At 48.9% G+C, this 19,283-nt stretch overlaps 1 protein-coding gene across 9 annotated transcripts in view; it reads right to left on the reverse strand.

The window, feature by feature from the left end:
• The window catches only part of CLIP2 (CAP-Gly domain containing linker protein 2), a 162,191-nt gene that overhangs the window by 88,399 nt on the left and 54,509 nt on the right, over positions 1–19,283 (reverse strand). For 7 of the 9 annotated variants that reach the window (XM_044001978.1, XM_044001977.1, XM_044001975.1 and 4 more), the window contains one exon: positions 10,472–10,697. In XM_044001978.1, the coding sequence (XP_043857913.1) occupies positions 10,472–10,586 (115 nt within the window). In that variant the 5' untranslated portion in view covers positions 10,587–10,697. Of the gene's footprint in view, positions 1–10,471; positions 10,701–19,283 lie in introns of all 9 variants that reach the window. The other 2 variants (XM_044001970.1, XM_044001972.1) reach the window with 1 other exon arrangement.

Below are 19,283 nucleotides of genomic sequence, written 5' to 3' on the forward strand. Positions count from 1 at the left end.
CTATGGATCCCTTCTCAGAATAATGTTTCGAATGCATAAAATTAAATTCGTAGGATTAGAAAGGGAAACAATTATACCAACACGAAGATGGAGTTTTTATGCTCATGGATCCCCTGACATCTGAATCCCGTGTTAAGGCCCTCCTGCCCCCAGGTCCGGGATTATTAGCCATTATTAGTGTTGCTGCCTTGAGGGGGGACCCAGCTTCAGGGGGAGCCCCGAGAAATCTCACAGCCCCCTAACCTCCCATCAGAAGAGTTCACAGGGTCACAGACTTAGTGCCGGCAGCTCTTTGGGACACCCGGTCCAACTCCCTCACTTTACAGAGAAGGAAACTGAGGACCAGAGAGGAAAATCGCCTTGCCTGAGGTTAGACGGATAGTAAGGAGTGGTCTGCCTTTGACCCCAAGCATTGCACCAAGCAGCCTTAGAACACCCCAGGATGGCCTTGGCCCAGGGCCAAACTTTGTACAAAAAGGCAGGAGGAGGAACCTCCCAGACCAGGTGAGGAGACAAGGCATTCCCTGGGGAAGCAGGAAAAGCCAGAGAAGGGAGGCAGCATCGATCACATGCTGCTCCCTAACAAAGGCCCGTTACAGACACTGAGGACGAAGGGTAGAAATCAGCGTCAGCTTTGTGGAAGAAGAGCCATTCAGCTGAGGCTGGGAGGGCCTTTACGATTTGGATAAAGGGGAGGAAAAGGGAGGGCATCCCAGGAGGAGGTACAGCATGAGCAAAGGTGTGGAAACAGGAAAGAGCACGGCACGTTTGAAGAACAAGCTATTCAGCTTCACTGGAGCCCAGGGCAGGTAGAGGAAAGCAGCATACAAGGTGGTGCAGTGGCTAAGAACACTGGGCTTAGAGTCAGGAAGACCTGAATTCAAATCCTGCCTCAGAATCCTCCTGGCTATGTAACTTAACCTGCCTCAGTCTCGTCATCTATGAAATGGGAATAACAATAACCTCCCAAGGAAAACACATTGTGAACCTTAAAGTATTGTGTAAATCGTCATTATCAGCATTATCTCCACCTGAGGCTGGGAAGGCAATTTGGGACCTATTAGGGAAGGCTCAAAAAGGCAGGTAGAGAAGTCTGGGCTTTCTCTCCCAAGCAGGGGGCATTCCTGGGCAGGGGAAGGCCGGAGCAGCAGCTAGTTCAAACTCTTTCTGCTTCCTCCAGATGGGCCAGAGCTGGAGCCACCTCCAGGGGCAGGGTCCCCAGCCCGATGGTTATCCCCGCCCCCTCCTCTCCCCAGACTGCCTCCCCCACCCCAACCCCTGCACCCGGGGCAAGGTCCAATCTCTCCTACCTGTCCCAGGTCCAGATCAGAGACAAAGAGAAAGGGGCCCTGGCCGGAGGCAAGGAAGCTGCAGAGCCCACTCCTTCCCCATTCTTCTGAGGCCCTGGGCTGAGTGGCCAGCTGTTCCTCCCTCCATCTGTTCCATCCCCAGCTCATTCCTGCCAGTCTGGGTCCCCAGGTAATCTTCTTTTCCCCTATTTTGCCTCCCCCGCCCCCCCAGAGGTCCCCACCCTGAGATAATATGATCTCCAAGAACATGGGCCAGTTGTTTCAACAGCTGCTAAGGTCAAGGTCACTCTGGGAAAAGCACCAGCCTTTGATGAGTTAAACTTGACTTGACTCAACGGGTCCCTGCAGAGGTTCTCTTTCCTCCCTCCCCCATGAGTTAAGGCAGGCACAGACCTTCTGAACCATGAGGCTAGAGCTGAGAAAATTAAAGCCACCCATCATTGTAGCAATCAATAACTTGTTGTTTGACCTTGAGTAAATAAACCTTCCCTGGGCCTCTATTTCCTCCCCAATACAATTAGGAGCTTGGACTGGATCAACTCTGTTTGTGTCGTTCTCCTGTCGTCCCCCCCCCCCCAGCTCTGACAGACTATATTCTAAGGCCCCTTTTAACGGACACCTGCTATTTGGGCACCTTGATGCATTAGGACAGGTGTTGGGTTGAGTCAGAGGACGTGGGTAAAAATCCCACTCTGCTGCCTCTGTGCCTCTGGGTAGATCAGTTCGATCTCACCGGGCCTTGCTTTTCCTCATCCGTAAAATGGGAAGGTTAAAGAACCCCAGCATCCTTTCAGACCTATAATTCCTCAATTATTAACAACTCACGCTTCCATAGCAGCGAAGGCTTAGAAAATTACTTTTCTCACAACAAACCTGTTCCTCCCTCCATCTGTTCCATCCCCAGCTTATTGCAGCACGTCTGTCAGGTAGATATCGCAAGTACTATTATCACCCATTTACAAATGAGGGAAACTGAGGCTCAGGGAGGCTGACACCGCAGAGCTAGCGTCAGACCTGCATTTGAACCCTGTCCCCGAGGCCAGCATTCTTCCCGCTGTCCTCCCCTGTCTTCCAGGATTCTGCCTTCATGGGTCCTTTCATATCCCATAATACAACATTAACATTCCACCTTGTTCCGTTACAACTTTCTGCAACATTAGATTTCTTCTACTTCCGACGTTCAATGTTCTGCCATTTGATGCCCCCGACCCCCCTGCCCTGACGCTGCTGTTCTATATTCCAACGTTCTATATTCTAAGGTTCCTTCCAGCTGACATTCTGGGGGTCTGCGAGTCTGACTTTCCATCTCCCTCATGCCCCCCCGCCCCGAAAATTCTCTGCCATTTTGAGCATCACTTCCTCAGTCCAGCCTTGAATAGCATCTAAGGGAAGGAAAGAGTTAAAGTGTGGGCAGGGGAGAGGAGAAGCGGGGAGGGGGGTCCCGAGGAGCCCCGGGCTGGCCGAATATTGGCCATCTCTTTAAAAAGGAATCTGGAAGCGCCTTTAAGCAGCGGGCTCCTTCCCAGATGCTCCTGGTCTGTGCCTGAGGAATTCCGGAGGAAGGAGGATTTATTGCAGGCGTCAGGCTTAACCCCAACATCAGCTGAACTCGGGGAGCGGCTGAGATTTAAAGGAAGGCGGGGAGTGGGGAACCTGATCCGCCGATGGCTTTGTCTGCACGCAGCTGTGGGGCTCCGCCGGCCTCTGGGGCTGCCAGACAGGGATCAGGGAGGGGAAGACGAGAAATCCCAAGGGTTGGCAGGGCAAGGAAGGACCTTGATCTTTTCCCCGACAGGTCTCAGCCCCAAGAGGCCTCCTGATCATTCACTCAGCCTTATTCCTCCCAACATCCTGCTCTCAAGGGGACGGTCTATGCTCAGGATGAGGGGAAGGAGACCGGCCCCAAAGGGAAGGGGACTAACGGCACTCACTGTCTGGCCCCCTCCCTCGGAATGCCCCCCACTCCTCACTGAGGGTTACGTTGGCCTTCGATCCCTGTCCCTGACTTTCAGCCTTCACCTGGGAAGGGAGTCTCGACTCTCCTGGACTTTGGGCAGGGATGCCTTGAGGTCACAAATCTATCCCGTGGCTGGCTAGAGGGCCCCATGCTGAGCCACGCCAAGACAGGTTTCTCAGAAACCCCAGAGTCAAGGCCAGCTCGGCAAGGTCTGGATTCTCTCAGCATTCCAGGAGGTATCCCCAGGCAGGTGGAGGGGGAGGAGGCCCCGCAGAGAACAGGGAGGGGATCCTCCCAAGCAGGCTGCTATCTCTAGGGAGCCCCACTTTGACATTCCAGATTTAGAGACCCTCCTATCCCTGAGCATTCTTTAAGAATAAACCCAGAGTTTCCAGCTAGTCTCTCCAAACACCCCCCCAGTAGCCTCCATGAGAGAGCATCAGTCGCTGAATCAACACCGGCCATCACCCCACCCGGCCTCCCCAGAGCGACGCCGCCTACCTCAAAGCATATCGGTAATCAAGCCCACCTATCCCAGCTACCTTAGGCACGGGGGCCATCGGGGGATGCTCTGGGCCCAGCCTGAGTCCATCAGCCATGCAGATGAAAAGCCGGGTGGGGGACCACAGAAAAGGGGCTTCCAGTGTCCTCTCCGCCCCTCCAGCCCCCCCACCCCACATCCAGCTCCACGATGTTCCTTCCATCCCAGCTGCCCAGCATAGAAAGCAATGGAAGTGGAAGGAGGCTTTACCCTTGAACGAGCAGAGCCGGCTACCCATGGAGCGTCCATCCGTGGTCACATTCCTCCCGAAGAGGCCGGGCTCGGAGCTCCTGTCCACAGGCCTCTTAAGGACGGGATCGATAAAGCCGGGTTCTCAGTGGCGGCAGCAAAGAGCCATTAGGAGGCCACCCCCCCCACCCCCAGCTATATAAAAGCTCCGCTCGGCTTTACTGGTCAAGACTATTATTAAAAAGTTTAGGATGTGGTTCCGAGAGGGAGGCAGAAGGAAAGAGGTAGAAAACCTCAGAGTTTTAAAGTGTTTCTTGGCACCCGGACCACTCTCTACCATATAGTACAGGGGGAATAATCATGGCGAGCTTATACAGAGAACTTTGAGGTTTGCAAAGTGCTTTAGTGACTATTATCCCAACAACTCTGGGTAATGGGGGGGTGTTACTATTATTACCCCCATTTTACAGATGAGGAAGGTGAGGCAGGGAAAAGTGAAGTGACTTGTTCAGAGTCACACAGCAGAGCCGGCATTTGAACCAGGTCCTCACTCCAAGCCCAGTGTTCTAGCCACTGTCCTGAGAGTGAGGACCTATCTCTTCCCTGGGGATGCCAGTGTCTTGCTGAGGCGCAGAGGAAGACATCTTAACACTTATTTTTTTTTTTTTTGCGGGGCAATGGGGGTTAAGTGACTTGCCCAGGGTCAGGCATCTAGTAAGTGTTGAGTGTCTGAGGCCGGATTTGACCTCAGGTCTTCCTGAATCCAGGGCCGGTACTTTATCCACTGTGCTATCTAGCCACCCCCCACTTAACACTTACTAGCTGTGTGACCCTGGGCAAGTCACTTAACCCCAATCGCCACACCAAAAAAAAAAAAAAAGAACAGGAAGCCACACTCCAGCTTGAGCTCCATGCCCCGCCCCCCCCCCCTTCTATCTCCTAGAATGGAAGCGCCTTGAGGTCAGGGCCTGTGGATTTCTGGTGTTTACAGGCCCAGGCTTTAGCAGAGTCTTTGGGACATCTTAAGTACTTAATCAATGCTTTGTTATTCATTCATTGGGAGCAGCTAGTTGGTGCAGTAGATAGAGCCCTGGACCTGGGGTCAGGAAGATCTGAGTTCAAACCTCAGACATTAATTAGCTGTGTGACCTCGGGCATGTCACTTAACCTCTGGTGGTCTCGGTTTCCTCCTCTGTAAAATGGGGCATTTAATAGCACCTACCACCCAAGGTTGTTGTGAGAATAAAACATTATTAGTAAAGAGTTTTGTGAACCCTAAAGTTCCAAATAAACACGAGCTAATATTGATATTTTTTGTCATTCATAATAATAAAGAATAAAATCACTCTCATTTGTAGAACGTTTTACAATTTTAATTTTTTTTTTTTTTAGTGAGGCAATTGGGGTTAAGTGACTTGCCCAGGGTCACACAGCTAGTAAGTGTTAAGTGTCTCAGGCCAGCTTTGAACTCAAGTCCTCCTGACTCCAGGGCCGGTGCTCTATCCACTGTGCCACCTAGCTGCCCCCAAACGTTTTACAATTTAAAAGGCACTTTCCTCACAAGTCCAGGGAGGTAGAGAGTGTTTTTCCTTTGGTCCTTGGTTCCTTAGAGCCAGCACAGTTCTTTGTATGCAGCGGGTGCTTAATGAATGTTTGCCAGGTTTGATTGTCAGATTGCAAGTCTTGCATCTCCATTTTTTTTTTTCAGATGAAGTAACTTTCCCAGGGCCACTCAGCTAATGGAGCTAGATGTGAGTGCCAGCTCTAAGCTGGATGCTCTTTTCAATAGTCATGCTTTCCGGGCCTCTTGTTTTAATACCTGTCAAATGGGCATGCTGCCTTACCTCTCTCAGGGAGTGGTGAGGATGGGATGGGACAACATGAGGCAGGGGGAGGAGGGTGTGGCACCAGTGAAAGGATCAGAGTCAGAAGACCCGAGTTCATTCTGGAGAACAATTTGGAACCAAACCCAAAAGGCGATCAAACGGTGCACACCCTTTGACCCAGAAATACCAAGGAGAATGAAGAAAAGAGAAAAGGACCCACACGTACAAAACTATTTATAGCTGCTCTTCTTGTGGTGGCAAAGAATTGGAAATTGAGGGGACACCCATCAGTTGGGGAATGGCTGGACAAGTTGTGGTATCTGAATGTAATGGAATCCTATTATGCTGTAAGAAATGACGAGCAGGAGGAGTTCTTCAGAGAAACCTGGAGGGTCTTACGTGAGCTGATGATGAGTGAAGTGAGCAAAACCAGGAGAGCACGTACATAGTAACAGCAACATTGCAACAATGATCAGCTGTGAAAGACTTGGCTACTCTGATCAATACAATAATACAGCCAATATGTGCTAGAAGCAGGATTTGAACCCAGCACCTTATGACTCCCAAACCTCCTTTCTATCTTTTCTGCCAGCTGCCTCTCCACTTATATATGCCCCTTCTTGAGGGTCACACAGCTAATAAGTGTCAAGTGTCTGAGGGCAGATTTGAACTCAGGTCCTCCTGAATCCAGGGCCCCATGCTCTATCCATTCTGCCGCCTAGCTGCTCCAGAAATAAGCATCTATTAAGCACTTACTGTGTACCAGCCACTATGCTAAGTAAGTACTTTACAAATAAGATCTCATTAAAGTCTCAGGACACCTGGGAGGCAGGTGCTATTATCCTCATTTTACAACTGAGGAAACTGAGGCAGACAGAGGTGAAATGACTTGCCCAGGCTGGATTTGAACTCCACACCTAGTGCTCTCTGTACTGCCCCATCTAGCTGCCAGTCAGAGGATCTGGGTTCAAATCTTATCTCTGATGATTGCTCCCCATGGGATCTCATGTGTAAAACAAGGAGACTGAACCAAAATGGCTTCTCCCAAGTATGATTTTCTGATGTCTCCTCTGTATTTCTTCACTTGGTCTTGGGTCATTCACTTCCCCTCCCCCACTTCATTTGCTCAACAAAATAATTATGTGATGCTAACTGGTGTCAATCAACAAGTTTCATTAAGTCAAGGACAGGTAACACAGTCCAGTGTGAAGAGTTCTGGATTGGGAGTCTGTGGACCTGAGTTCCAATCCTAGCTACTTCCTGTATGTATGGCATGTGACTTGTCCAAGGTCACACAGCCGGTAGGTGTCAGAGGGAGATCTTCCCAACTCCAAAGCCAGGTTCTACTAGACCCCAGCTACTCCTCTGCATTTGGTACATGACACATCATGCCTCTGTATAAGACGCCAAAGCCCAACCCTCTCATTTTATAGACGAGGAAACTGAGTCCCACAGAGGTGAAGACTTGCCCGACATAGGCAGAATTTGATCCCGAGTCCTCTGCCCCCAGAATCAGTGCTTGTGCTTCTGTCTCATGCTCATCTTCAGTTAGTTCCCAAGTCTCACTGAACCTTCGTCCACCATATATCCCACCTCTCTATTCCAAGGGCGTTCTTCTCCATAAAAGCTTCCAAGCGTAGAGCATTCTACCTCTCCCTACTCCATCCCTTTCTCCAATCCATCCTTCGCACAACTTTCCTTCCTTATTCATCTGCTGGTCACGGCACTGCCCTGCTCCAAACTCTGCAATAGCTCCCTGCTGCCTCTTGAGTAAACCTCAAACTTCTGTGCCTGGCATTCGAAGCCCTACATGGTCTGCCCCCATGTTCCCTTTCCAGTCTTGGCACAACTCAAACCTCACACACGCTACAATCTGGCACCAACGGCCTTCCTGCCGCCCAGAACATCCCCCATCATCTGCCAAATTTCTACCCATTCAATTCAAGGGGCATTTAATAAATGCTCAATAAATCGGGTGAATAAAATAACCCCATTATTTGCTCCCTTCTCCGGGAGCCTTCGTTGACCCCACTCCCCCCAGACTGGCAATCAATGGCTCAATCAAGCTGGTCTGGGTCCGTTCCAGGCCCAGTGCTAGGTGCTGGCGGTACATAAGATAGCTTCAAAATGTCCCTGCCCTCCTGACGCTTGCATTCTATCGGGAGAGGAAACACGCGAGCTGAAAGACACATGAAATAGACACAGGATGTTGGGGGAGGGGTGTCGGAAGACACCAGGGCCAGAGACACCCCAGAAAGGGGCCATCTTTCATCTGGGGCCCACGTCGCAGGAACCGGGAGAGAGAAAGGAAGACGGGCAGGGGGAGTTGGAAGGAAATAGGAGAGGGGAAGGGAGGCAGAAGCCATCTGCCTTCCCCACTCTCCCCCTCGAAGGGCTCACCTGCTGCCTCAGTTTCGAGAAGGGGATGCCGCTGTCACATGAGCCGGGGGATCACAAGCCCTCACAGAGGGTTTTCTTCTTTTTCTTTGAAATTCCCGAGGGTCCTGGGGCCTAACCAGCTGTTCTCCGACTCCCCGCAGCCCAGCCCAGGGGGTTACCGACTCCTTCTCAAGTTTGTAAAAGCAGCCGTCCCCAAGATGAGGAGGGAGGGGGACGGGCAAGATGAAATAAAGGATCCTGGCTCTCCTGGCGCAAGCATCCCCAGGGCGGCAGATGGCTGCCTTGGACCTGGCAGGGCCACCCACTTGCCGGGCCAAGTGATGCAAAAATCTGAGAAGCCAGGGCCCCAGGGGGGGGGCAGAGGAGAAGGGATATTGGCAGCCTCAGGCCTCCGGGGCTCCTCTGCCCACTGAGAAGGCAGCCCAGCGTGGCCTGGAGGCTGTTCTGACTCAGAAGCCAGCGCCAGACCTTTCCTCCTCTTTGTCCTCACAGTCCGAGGCTCTGAGGCTCAGAGAACTTGGAAGTCATTTAGGAGCCTTAGCCATGATCCCCAGAAGGCTTCCAGTCCAGCTCCTCATTTTAAAGATGAGGAAACTGAGGCACAGGAGAAGGGAAGTCACTTGCCCATGGTCGCAGAAGTCATAAGTATCCAAGGTGGAATTCGAACCCAAGTCCCCTGGCTGCAGAGCCAATGTTCTTTCCTTTGTATCATGACCCCTTTTACAAAAGAGGAAACTGAGGCCCACTCAGAAATGACCACACCAGCCCCTGCTATCACCGGGCCAACCTCCTCACATTTAGCAAAGTGCTGTGTCTATGTCCCACCTCTGTGCATCATGAGCTCCACCTTTCAGCCAAACCGGCCCAGTCACCATTTCCCATACAGGATGTGTGATCTCCTATGGGCCTTTGCCCAGGTTATCCCTCTCCTCATCTCCATCTCTAGGAATCCCTAGATAACTTTCAAAGCCCGCAGAGCCTGTTGTGAGGCTCCAATGAGATCCCATTCGTAAAGTACTCTGCAAACCTTAAAACGATACACAAATGCTGTTATTAATAAATTAACATAAGTATCAGAGCAATGAGATCGTCACAGCCAAAAGGATGGGTCTGACAAGGGTAACAAGGTGATAGAAAGAAGGCTGGACCGACCTGAGATCTAGCCCAGACTTTGCCCAGAGGGAGACAGATCACACACACCATGTTCAGTGTCACTTCCCTTCTTTGTCAAATGAGGGAGACAGCATGGTGTGAAGGCTAGGGCAGGAGACTTAAGGGTCAGGAAGACTTGGATTCAAAACCTGCCACAGGCACTTATTAACTGTGTGAGCTGGAGGATCTCTCTGGGCCTCAGTTTCTCCATCTATAAAATCAGGAGGCTGAACATGATAGCCATCAAGGATACTCCATCTGAGGCAAAGTTAGCATGTTGGGGAAGAGGAAGTCAAGGGATGACATGGTCACCTTTAAGCCCATGAAGTAAATTCATAAATCAAAACAAGAGGAAATAAGCTGATACCCATATGGCAAGGTGGGCCGAAGGTCACAATGTTTTAATAACTTTTTTGTGTTGGGGGGGGGCAATGAGGGTTAAGTGCCTGGGGTCACACAGCTAGTAACTGTCAAGTGTATGAGGCTGGATTTGAACTCAGATCTTCCTGAATCCAGGGCCAGTGCTTTAAATTTTTTTTTTTTGTGGGGCTATGGGGGTTAAGTGACTTGCCCAGAGTCACACATCTAGTAACTGTCAAGTGTCTGAGGCTGGATTTGAACCCAGGTCCTCCTGAATCCAGGGCCAATGCTTTATCCACTGCGCCACCTAGCTGCCCCATTTTAGTAACTTTTTGAAAATTATTTTTCCTTATTTTTTGCCATTGACAAGATTTGATTTTTCACACGTAATGTGAATTCATTTCCTATCTATCCTGTAAATGATGCTATGGTATTATAAATTAAAAACAAATGATAAAGGAGTTATTAAATATTGAAACCCTTAGTGACCTTTGGCCCTCCCCGTCTTAAAGCAGAAGAGATTTCAGTTTGATGGGAAGACCTTTCAGGGCTCCAGCCCTGCCAGAAATGATCTCCGTGTGTTATATAACTTTGTCTTAAGGCAGGAAACTGGGATGAACACCCTCTCCTGGGCCCTTCTCACTCTGCGGGCCTGGGATTTTCCATCTCGTTGTTCCATTGCCTATCAGGCTTCCCTTTCCCCAGATCCCCAGCCAGTGATTGCATTTTCTCTTACCTTCCTTAGAGCTGGTAGTGGCCACTGCCGAGGAGGACCCAGAAGAGGTTCGGCCCACGGGGCTGGAGTGCTTGCCCCCCCGGTTGGGGATCTTTAGCCCACTGGGCTTCAGCATGGTTGTGTTGTTTAGACAGCAGGTGGGTACCTGGTCTTCTGTTGGATGGTGTGACCCACGTCACCCTGTCAGGCTGCTGGATGGGGCATCCTCTCTCCCATCATCACCTGCCTGCTGAGAAGGTGGAAAAAGAGAGAGAGAGAGACAGAGGTCATGGTAAGAATGAGGATCGGGTCTGCCAACCAAGGGCTGGCTAGTTTTATGAGGGGATCTGGTGTTATGTAGTTTGTTGTGACTTATAGATGGAGCAGGAAAGAACAATGAGCAAATTCCAGGAATCTGACTGTATATTACCATCTCTTGGAAAAGAGAATCATGTGGAGCTTCAATGAGACCCTAAGACCTTATTACACTTTGTCTATCCAAACACATCATCCTTTACTGAAGGGCAGATGGCAATGATTTTTTAGAAAGATCAGTTAACAAATGATCAGGTTCAATAAGAGGAATCTAAATTTGACCCAAAGTCAATGAAGTTGCTAACTGTTATTCCCTGATCAAGATACAACACAAGGGGCAGCTAGGTGGCACAGTGGATAAAGCACCAGCTCTGGATTCAGGAGGACCTGAGTTCAAATCTGACCTCAAACACTTGGCGCTTACTAGCTGTGTGACCTTGGGCAAGTCACTTAACCCTCACTGCCCCACCAAAAAAAAAAAAAAAAAGATACAACTCAAGCACCATCTTTTACTTAAAGCCCCTTTGTATGTCCTCCCTTCCTAACCACCTTGGATTTATTTCATCTTTTATTCTGTATATATTTATTGGGTTTTTTGTTTTGTTTTGTTTTTGGTGAGGCAATTGGCTAACACAGCTAATAAGTGTTAAGTGTCTGAGACTAGATTTGAACTCAGGTCCTCCTGAATACAGGGCTGATGCTCTATCTACTGCACCACCTAGCTGCCCCTTATTCTGTATATGTTTGTACAGCCAGCACGGCCTAGTGGACTGGGAGCTCATCTTGGAGCCGGGAAGTCTTGGGCTCAAGCCTGGCCTCCAACACATACTGGTGGTTTGACTCTGGCCAAATCGCATACCCTTCTAGTGTCACAATCAACTCTCCAAGACTGTAAGTTGCAGAGCAGATGCCGGCCTGCATTGGTAGAGGGAGTTTCCCCATGTACAACTTCTCTGTACCAATGAAGTTCCACATCTAGTCCTTACCCCTCTCTCATATCTATCCCATATAGGCTTGTCTTTCCCCATTTGAAAAATCAAGTTCACTTACACAAAATCAGCTAAAAACCACTTCCACATACAGAAGAGAACAAAAAGAGAAGGTTGTGCGTGACCCAGAGAATGTCTCTTATATGAAGCCCACTTTTTGAGTCACTTTCAAATCTATCCTATTTGTCTGTCCTTTTTTCTGTGTACACACACGCACAAATGCGCCATGACACACAATGATGTTCATCTAATACAGACTCTACTTGGAATATCTGAGCATCTCCCAGTATCATATGGAAGGCCAGAGTGAGGAAGCATCACTAACAAGATGGAAACAAGAGTTAACCCAAGGTGACAGAAGCAAGACTCGCAAAGATCCTGACAGATCTCAGCAGAGTGTGGGGTTGACTCTAATAATGACATTTAATCAAGATAAATGTGATGCGTCGATCTTGGCTTAAACAGAACGTGGAGGAGGTATGACTACAAAGCCATCGACAGTGGGGGTGACGGGCCCCCAAAGTGTGTTTGACCTTGGGCTGCTCCGAGGGGCACAGTGACCAGATCTGGGGAGAGAAGAGCCCCCATGGCCTGGTCAGGCCATGGTCAGTGCTGGACTCCATGGCAGGCACCGCCATTCAGAAAGGAAGGGTGACCAGGACAGCGCCAGGCCTCAAAATCTTGCCATATAAGGACAGGATGGAAGGAACGAGGGGTGTTTGCCTTGGTCGGGGAGACGGAATAACTGTCTCTGAAAGCTGTCATGGGTGTAGAAGGGGGGTTGTCATGCTCTGCTTGGCTCCGAGGGGCAGAGCTGGGAATGCTGGGGGGAATGCCGCAGAGGCAGATTTCTGCTCCATTTAAGGAAGAATTTTCTAAGAGCAGGAAGGGTCTGCAAGTAGAATGGTGACTGGGCTATCTCGGGAGGCAGCATGTTCCTCCACCCTGGATGCTGAATGACAAACTGTTAGGTATGTGGTAGGCAAGACTCGGGCACAGGCCTGGGTCGGGCTCGGTACTCTCTGAGCTCCTTCTCAGTTCTGAGATCCGGTCATACATTTCAAGAGGCGGAGAGCGGGAAGAGGGTCCTGGCGGGGGGTGGGTGGGGGCAGTTCCCCCGGCCCTCAAAGGATGGGAAGGATCCTTTGACTCGACAACTGGCCTTGGGAAGGAAGGAAGGAGGGCAGAGCAGTCAGAGAAAGCAGCTTAAGGAAAGGCCCAGAGACCAAGAACCACCGGACATGGATGTGTAAGGAGAAACATCCCAGTCTAGCAGGATGGTAGTGTGTGGGGAAGAGGCTAAAAATGTAGGTGAGGACATTATGAACATTATGCAATAGGCATTAGGGAGGCACGAAAAGGTTTTGAGATGATCAGGCAATGTGGTGTAGCCAGGATACTTGACTCAGACACAAGAAGACGGGTTAAAATTCCATCTTAGACACTTAGCCAGCTGTGTGACCCTTGTGTTGTTTGCCCTTCATTCTCAAAAAGGACCATAACATTGGGGTGATGTCATGACTTGCACTGAATTGGATTTAGGTGAAGGAGGGCTGTGCAAGGTCATCAGTCTCATTTTCTCCTCTGGAGCCATCTGGCTCCAGTGGCAAGATATACATCAGGACAACTCAAGATGGCCCTGGATATTTTAAGGGAATTGGGGTTAAGTGACTTGCCTAGGGTCACACAGCTAGTAAGTATTAGAGGTGAGATTTGAACTCAGGTCCTCCCAACTTCAGGACCAGTGCTCTATCCACTATGCCACCTAGACCCTAGGCAAGTGTCTTAACCTCTGTGCCTCATTTTCTTCATATGTCAAATGACAGTTAGTGGGGAGGCTGAGGCTGGAGGATCACTTGAGTTTGGAAGACTATTGGGTGACTGCATGAAGTCCCCCACCCATATGGTGAGAGCCTGAGAGAAGGGAGGGGTCGCCAGGCTGCCTGAGTGAGGGGGTCAAACTAGCCTAGGTCAGAAATGGAGCATGTCAAAGGTCCTGTGACAACCAACAGTGGATTAGGTCCGTGAATGGTCACTGTACTTCCTGCTTGAGTAAGATAAGGAGACCCAACCTTAAACAAACAAATGAAGGAACAAATGATCCAGCGGATGAATGAGTGAATGAATGAGTGAAGGACATGAAAGTGTTGGACTCGGGCTGTCTCTTCCAGCTCTAAGTCTATAATCTTATGATCATATGTATGTACATACACACATGTATAAAGATAGATTGGAAATTGTACTGGAAGTGGAGTAAAGGATAGATTGAGGAGGTGGGGAGCAGGAAGAGTGGAGGCAGCGACGACATCAGTGGTTGGACTTGGGAATGAGAAGCTTAGGAAATGCACCTTCCTGCCATCTCCCCTGCTCAGCTACCCCTGGGAGCCGATGCCCTTGACCTCTCACTGAGGCTCAGTTTCCTTCTTTGTAAAACACAGATAACAATACTTTCAATACCTATGTGGGAGGCTGTTGGGAGGAACGAGAACTCACCCTATTTGGCAGATGCATGACCATTGGTCAGGGATGTTATAACCCCATCAGCGAGCATTTATTAAGTGCCTACTATGTGCCAGGCATTGTTCTGTGGTGACCCCAGAGACCAGACGTAGGAGTGCTGAGTGGGAACAGCACAGGGACAGATTCCAGACTGATGTCAGGGAAGAAAAAACTGACATCATTAAGACAGATGATAGAGAGATAGATGATTGATAGATAGACGGATGGGTGGATGGATGGATGGATGGATGGAGAGAGAGAGAAAGAGAGAGAGAGAGAGAGAGAGAGAGAGAGAGAGAGAGAGAGAGAGAATGGATCGAGAGCTGGCCTTGGAGACAGGAAGAACTGACATCAAGTTATATCTTCTTCCCATCCCTATGTGTGTGTGTGTGTGTGTGTGTGTGACCCTGAGCAAGTCACTTAACCTCTATCTGCCTCAGTTTCCACAACTGAAAAATGGAGATAATAATAGCCCTTATCGGGGCAGCTAGATGGTGCAGTGGATAAAGCACTGGCCCTGGATTCAGGAGTACCTGAGTTCAAATCTGGCCTCAGATACTTAACACTTGCTAGCTGTGTGACCCTGGGCAAGTCACTTAACCCCCATTGCCCTGCAAAAAAAAAAAAATAATAATAGCCCTTATCTCCCGGGGTTGTTTATTTGGAAGCTAAAATTAGATAATGTGTGTAATGTGCTTAGCAAAGTGCCTGACACACAGTAGGTGGCAGTCACTGGGGATACAGAAGAAAAACAAGTCAATCCATCCCCTGAAGGAGCATCCTGGAGAGGAAGCTCGGTCCTCAGGGATAGACAAACATTCTGCTAATTCTGAACTAGGAGATACCGTGATTCCTAACTCAGGTGATATAGGAAGAGCGATAATATTGTGAGACGCCTACATGGTGTAGGCCAATATGGATGATCGCTCCTATCATCAGATCTCAAAATCCTCCCCAGGCTAACATTGCTTTGAATAGATGGCAGATGAGAGAGTCAGCGCAGAGCCAACACGCCTAATGTGGAAATCAGCATGGAAAAAACTGGGTAATGAGAAGCTTGCCTCAAATATGCTCTTTTAACTATGAATCATGTCCCTGAAAAACACGTTACCAAATCGCAGGCTGTCGGAGCTGGGGGAGGCTTTGGAGATGAAGACCCTTGCTTTACTGAGGCTCGGAGAGTTTTAGTGATGACCAAGATTACACAGCAAGACATTGGTCAGAGTCAGGGGCCGACGTCCTGTCTACCATACTGTAGGACTGGGAAATAATGAAGCCTATGGAATCCAAACAAGGAAAACTATAGAGAAATCACTGTTCCCATCTCACATCTGGAGAAACTGAAGCTACATGGTGTAGTGGATGTAGTACCAGGCCTGGAATCAGGAAGACTGGAGTTCAAATCCTGAGCTAAGACCCTTACTGGCTGTGTGAACTTGAGCAAGTCACATGACCTCTGCCGGCCTCAGTTTCCTCATTTGAAAAGGGGATAATAACAGCACCTACCTCCTAGGGTTGTTGCAAGCATCAAATGTGATAATATTTGTGAAGCATTTAGCACAATGCCTGGCACATAGTAGGTACTATATAATAATGATAGAGAATGTTCATATAGCATTAACTATATAAATAATATATGTAAGTAAATAATAATAACATTTATATAGCATAGCTATTAATTTTTTTTTCAGGGTAATGAAGGTTAAGTGACTAGCCTAAGGTCACATAGCTAGTAAGTGTCAAGTGTCTGAGGCTGGATTTGAACTCAGATCCTCCTGAATCCAGGGCTGGTGCTTTATCCACCGCACCACCTAGCTACCCCCTATTGTTGTTGTTGTTGTTGTTGTTGTTATAGAAAATATTACTGACTCACAAAATTCCAGATTAGAGGGGTCTCACATGAGGCTGAAATCACCCCCCCGCCCCCGCCCCTGCACTGCTCCCAGTTCTGTCCCCTGTGGCCAAACTGCTCAGTTTTTCAGTCATGTCTGGCTCTTTGAGATCCCATCCCTCTTCCATGAGACAGCCCATCAGAGACTAGAAGACAGTCTTGTCGCAGGACCATAGGGGCACAGATTTAGAAGTGGAAGAGATCTCAGAAGCCATCAAATCTAACCCCTTCATTTTACAGTGGAAGAAACTGAGGCACAGGCAGTTAAATGACTTGCCTAGGGTCACACAGCTGTGGACTGTCTGAGGCTGGGTCTTCCTGACTTCAAATCCAGTGCCCTGCCCACTCTACCATACTGTCCCTGTCCCCCCAAGTCTTTTCTTATTCAGGCTAAACAACCTTTGTTTCTTCAACTGCCCCCCATATAGCATGACCTCAAAGCCCTTTGTCATGCCAGCGACCTTCCTCTGCTGTTCTTCATCTTGCAGGACCCAGAACCAAAGATGAGCCTCCATCAGGATACAGACTTCAGAGGAGACAATCACCTCCCAACCTGGGACTCACACCCCTCTCTCGATGCAGCCTGGGCCTGCACAAGCTCGCTTGGCTACTGCACCAGACTGTGGAGTCTGCAGCCCAAGAGGACCCTCACAGCAAACTCCAGGACACTAAAACTCAGTTTCGGAAGAACTGCTGTCCCAGTCTAAGTCAGGGCAAATCAACAAGCATTGTTTCATCTAACATTTGAAGCCATTGGACTTTTTACAAAGTGTAAGTGTAGGATTTTACATTTACACCTATTAAATTTCAGATTATTAGATAGGGCCCATTGATCTCACCTGTGGATATGATGACCTTAGATTCTGGCACTGCCATCCAACATATGAGCCATCCCCTCGCCCCCCAACTTTCCATCACCTGTCACCTGCATACATGTATCATCTATACCTTCCAAGTTATCGATAAAAATGTAAAATAACTCAGAAATATGGGAAGATAGATTCCTTAGGCACTCCACTAGAGACCTCCTTCTATGTCAGTATCTACCTATTTATTCTTTGAGTCTGGCCCTCCAGCCAGCTCTGAAGTCACCTGACCGGACGATTGCCTAATAACTCCCTATCCGGTGCCTACCAAAGGCTTCCCAGAAATCCGAGTAAAGTAAAACTGATAGGCTTCCTCTGATGTATGAGACTCATAGCCCCGGCTAAAAGGAAACAAGAAGAGTCTAGTATGACCCCTTCACGGCAAATGCTTGTTGAAGCCACTCTGGCTATTTCTGATCACTGCTTCCTTTTCTAGATTTTTTCTCACCTTCCATTTAATAACGTGTTACTGTATTTTGTTGAGAATTGATGTCAATTAATGAGCTGCTCTGATCAAGACAATGATCCAAGATAATTCCAAAGGACACGTGATAATAAAAATGCCATCTACCTCCAGAGAGAAAGAACTGATGAACTCTGGGTGTAGATTGAAGTAGATTTTTTTTTGCACTTTAGTGTGTACGTGATTAATATTATTGAAAAAGGTGGGGGCAGGTAGGTGGTACAGTGGATAAAGTGCCGGCCCTGGATTCAGGAGGACCTGACTTCAAATCTGGCCTCAGACCCTTGATGCTTACTAGCTGTGTGACCCTGGGCAAGTCACTTAACCCTCACTGCCCCACCAAAAAAAAAAGGGGGAGGTTGGACTAGGTGGCCTCTGAGCTCCCCTCCTGTTCCAGATCCCATGAACAAGACCTGGATTCTAATCCTGTCTCCATCACCCTGCTTTGTGAGCCTGATCAATTTACAAAACTGTTTCTTCATCTCTAAAACGGGCGTGATGATCTCTTCTCCATCTAGCCCTGGAGAGAATTTCAGAAGATAGGATGAGTCAATGAATATGAACGTTCTCTGAAAACTGTCACATGATAAACCCCAGTCAGAAAAGAGATAGGGACTGGACCTGTGATTTCAATCCAGGTGAGGAACCTCTCTATACTGATGTAATTTACAGTCTTAGTGCTGGCATAAGTGACTTACCCAGGGTCACACAGCCAAGTTTATGTCAGAGATAGGACTTGAGCCTTGTCCTTTCTGGCCCCACAGCCTGCTCTCTATTCACTACACAATAATGTTTTTCTGAAAACGAGAAAGTGACAAACCCGTTCGAGGGAGTGCTATTATTACTTATTGTTATTATTATAAGAAACAAATGTTTGGTCCCCAAAAGGTCTAAAGAGAATTCCCAGGGGCCTGTTTCTTTTTTTACAGACCTTTCTCGCTCTGGTTCTGGAGAAGACAAAGGCCGGAGGGTGAGTGAGTATGTGAAAAAAGACCATTTCTCTTCCCCATCCTCTGTCCTCTGCGCCTGAAATAATGTTTGGGAGACCCCTGGCCATGGCCTTGAGCAATGGACTATAATTGGCCAGTTTTCCAAAGCAAACCTGAGCTGGGAAGGAAATGTGGGAGGCCCTCAGGGCCTCCCAGTGAGCGAGAACCAAGAGAGCATTCATAAGGAAGGAAGGCCTCTTTGGCGAGCCCCACGAGCCTGCACTCCTATCACCAAGGGAGTTGCCGGGCAGCTCCGGTGAGCCACGCTGACCCAGCTTAGAAAGCAGAGGAGGGAAGAAGAAAAAAGACTGAGCTGAAAGCCATTCCCCTCTCCTTACTCTGCCAAGGCGCCCACTCGGCGCTGGTGCCCTGGCCAGTATGCTGAGGGGGACTGTCAGGGAGGAGGCAGAGAGCTGCTGCTGCCAGCCAGTCTGTCTTGATTCCCCACCCCCACCCCATCCCCACCAAACCTCCCGTGGCTCACGCCTTCCCCCTAAATCATCTTGTATTTATTTTGAATATCTGTCTACATGTTAAAATACGAGATCATAGCTCAAGAGCTGGAAAGGACCTCAGGGGTCATCTGGCCCAACCCCTTCATTTGACAGAAAAGGAAACTGAGGTCCAGGGGCCTGCCCAAGATCAGAGGTAGTAAATATATCCAAAATTCCTTCTACCTCTGACATTCCATGATCCCACAAATTTTAGGACATCTGGTGGCACAGTGGGTGCTAGACCTGGAGTCAAGAAGTCCTGAGTTCAAATCCAACCTCTGACAGTTAGTAGCCGTGCCACCCTAGACAAGTCACTTAACCTCTATC

The sequence above is a fragment of the Dromiciops gliroides genome, chromosome 4 (genome assembly GCF_019393635.1).
Source record: "Dromiciops gliroides isolate mDroGli1 chromosome 4, mDroGli1.pri, whole genome shotgun sequence".
NCBI lineage: Eukaryota > Metazoa > Chordata > Mammalia > Microbiotheria > Microbiotheriidae > Dromiciops > Dromiciops gliroides.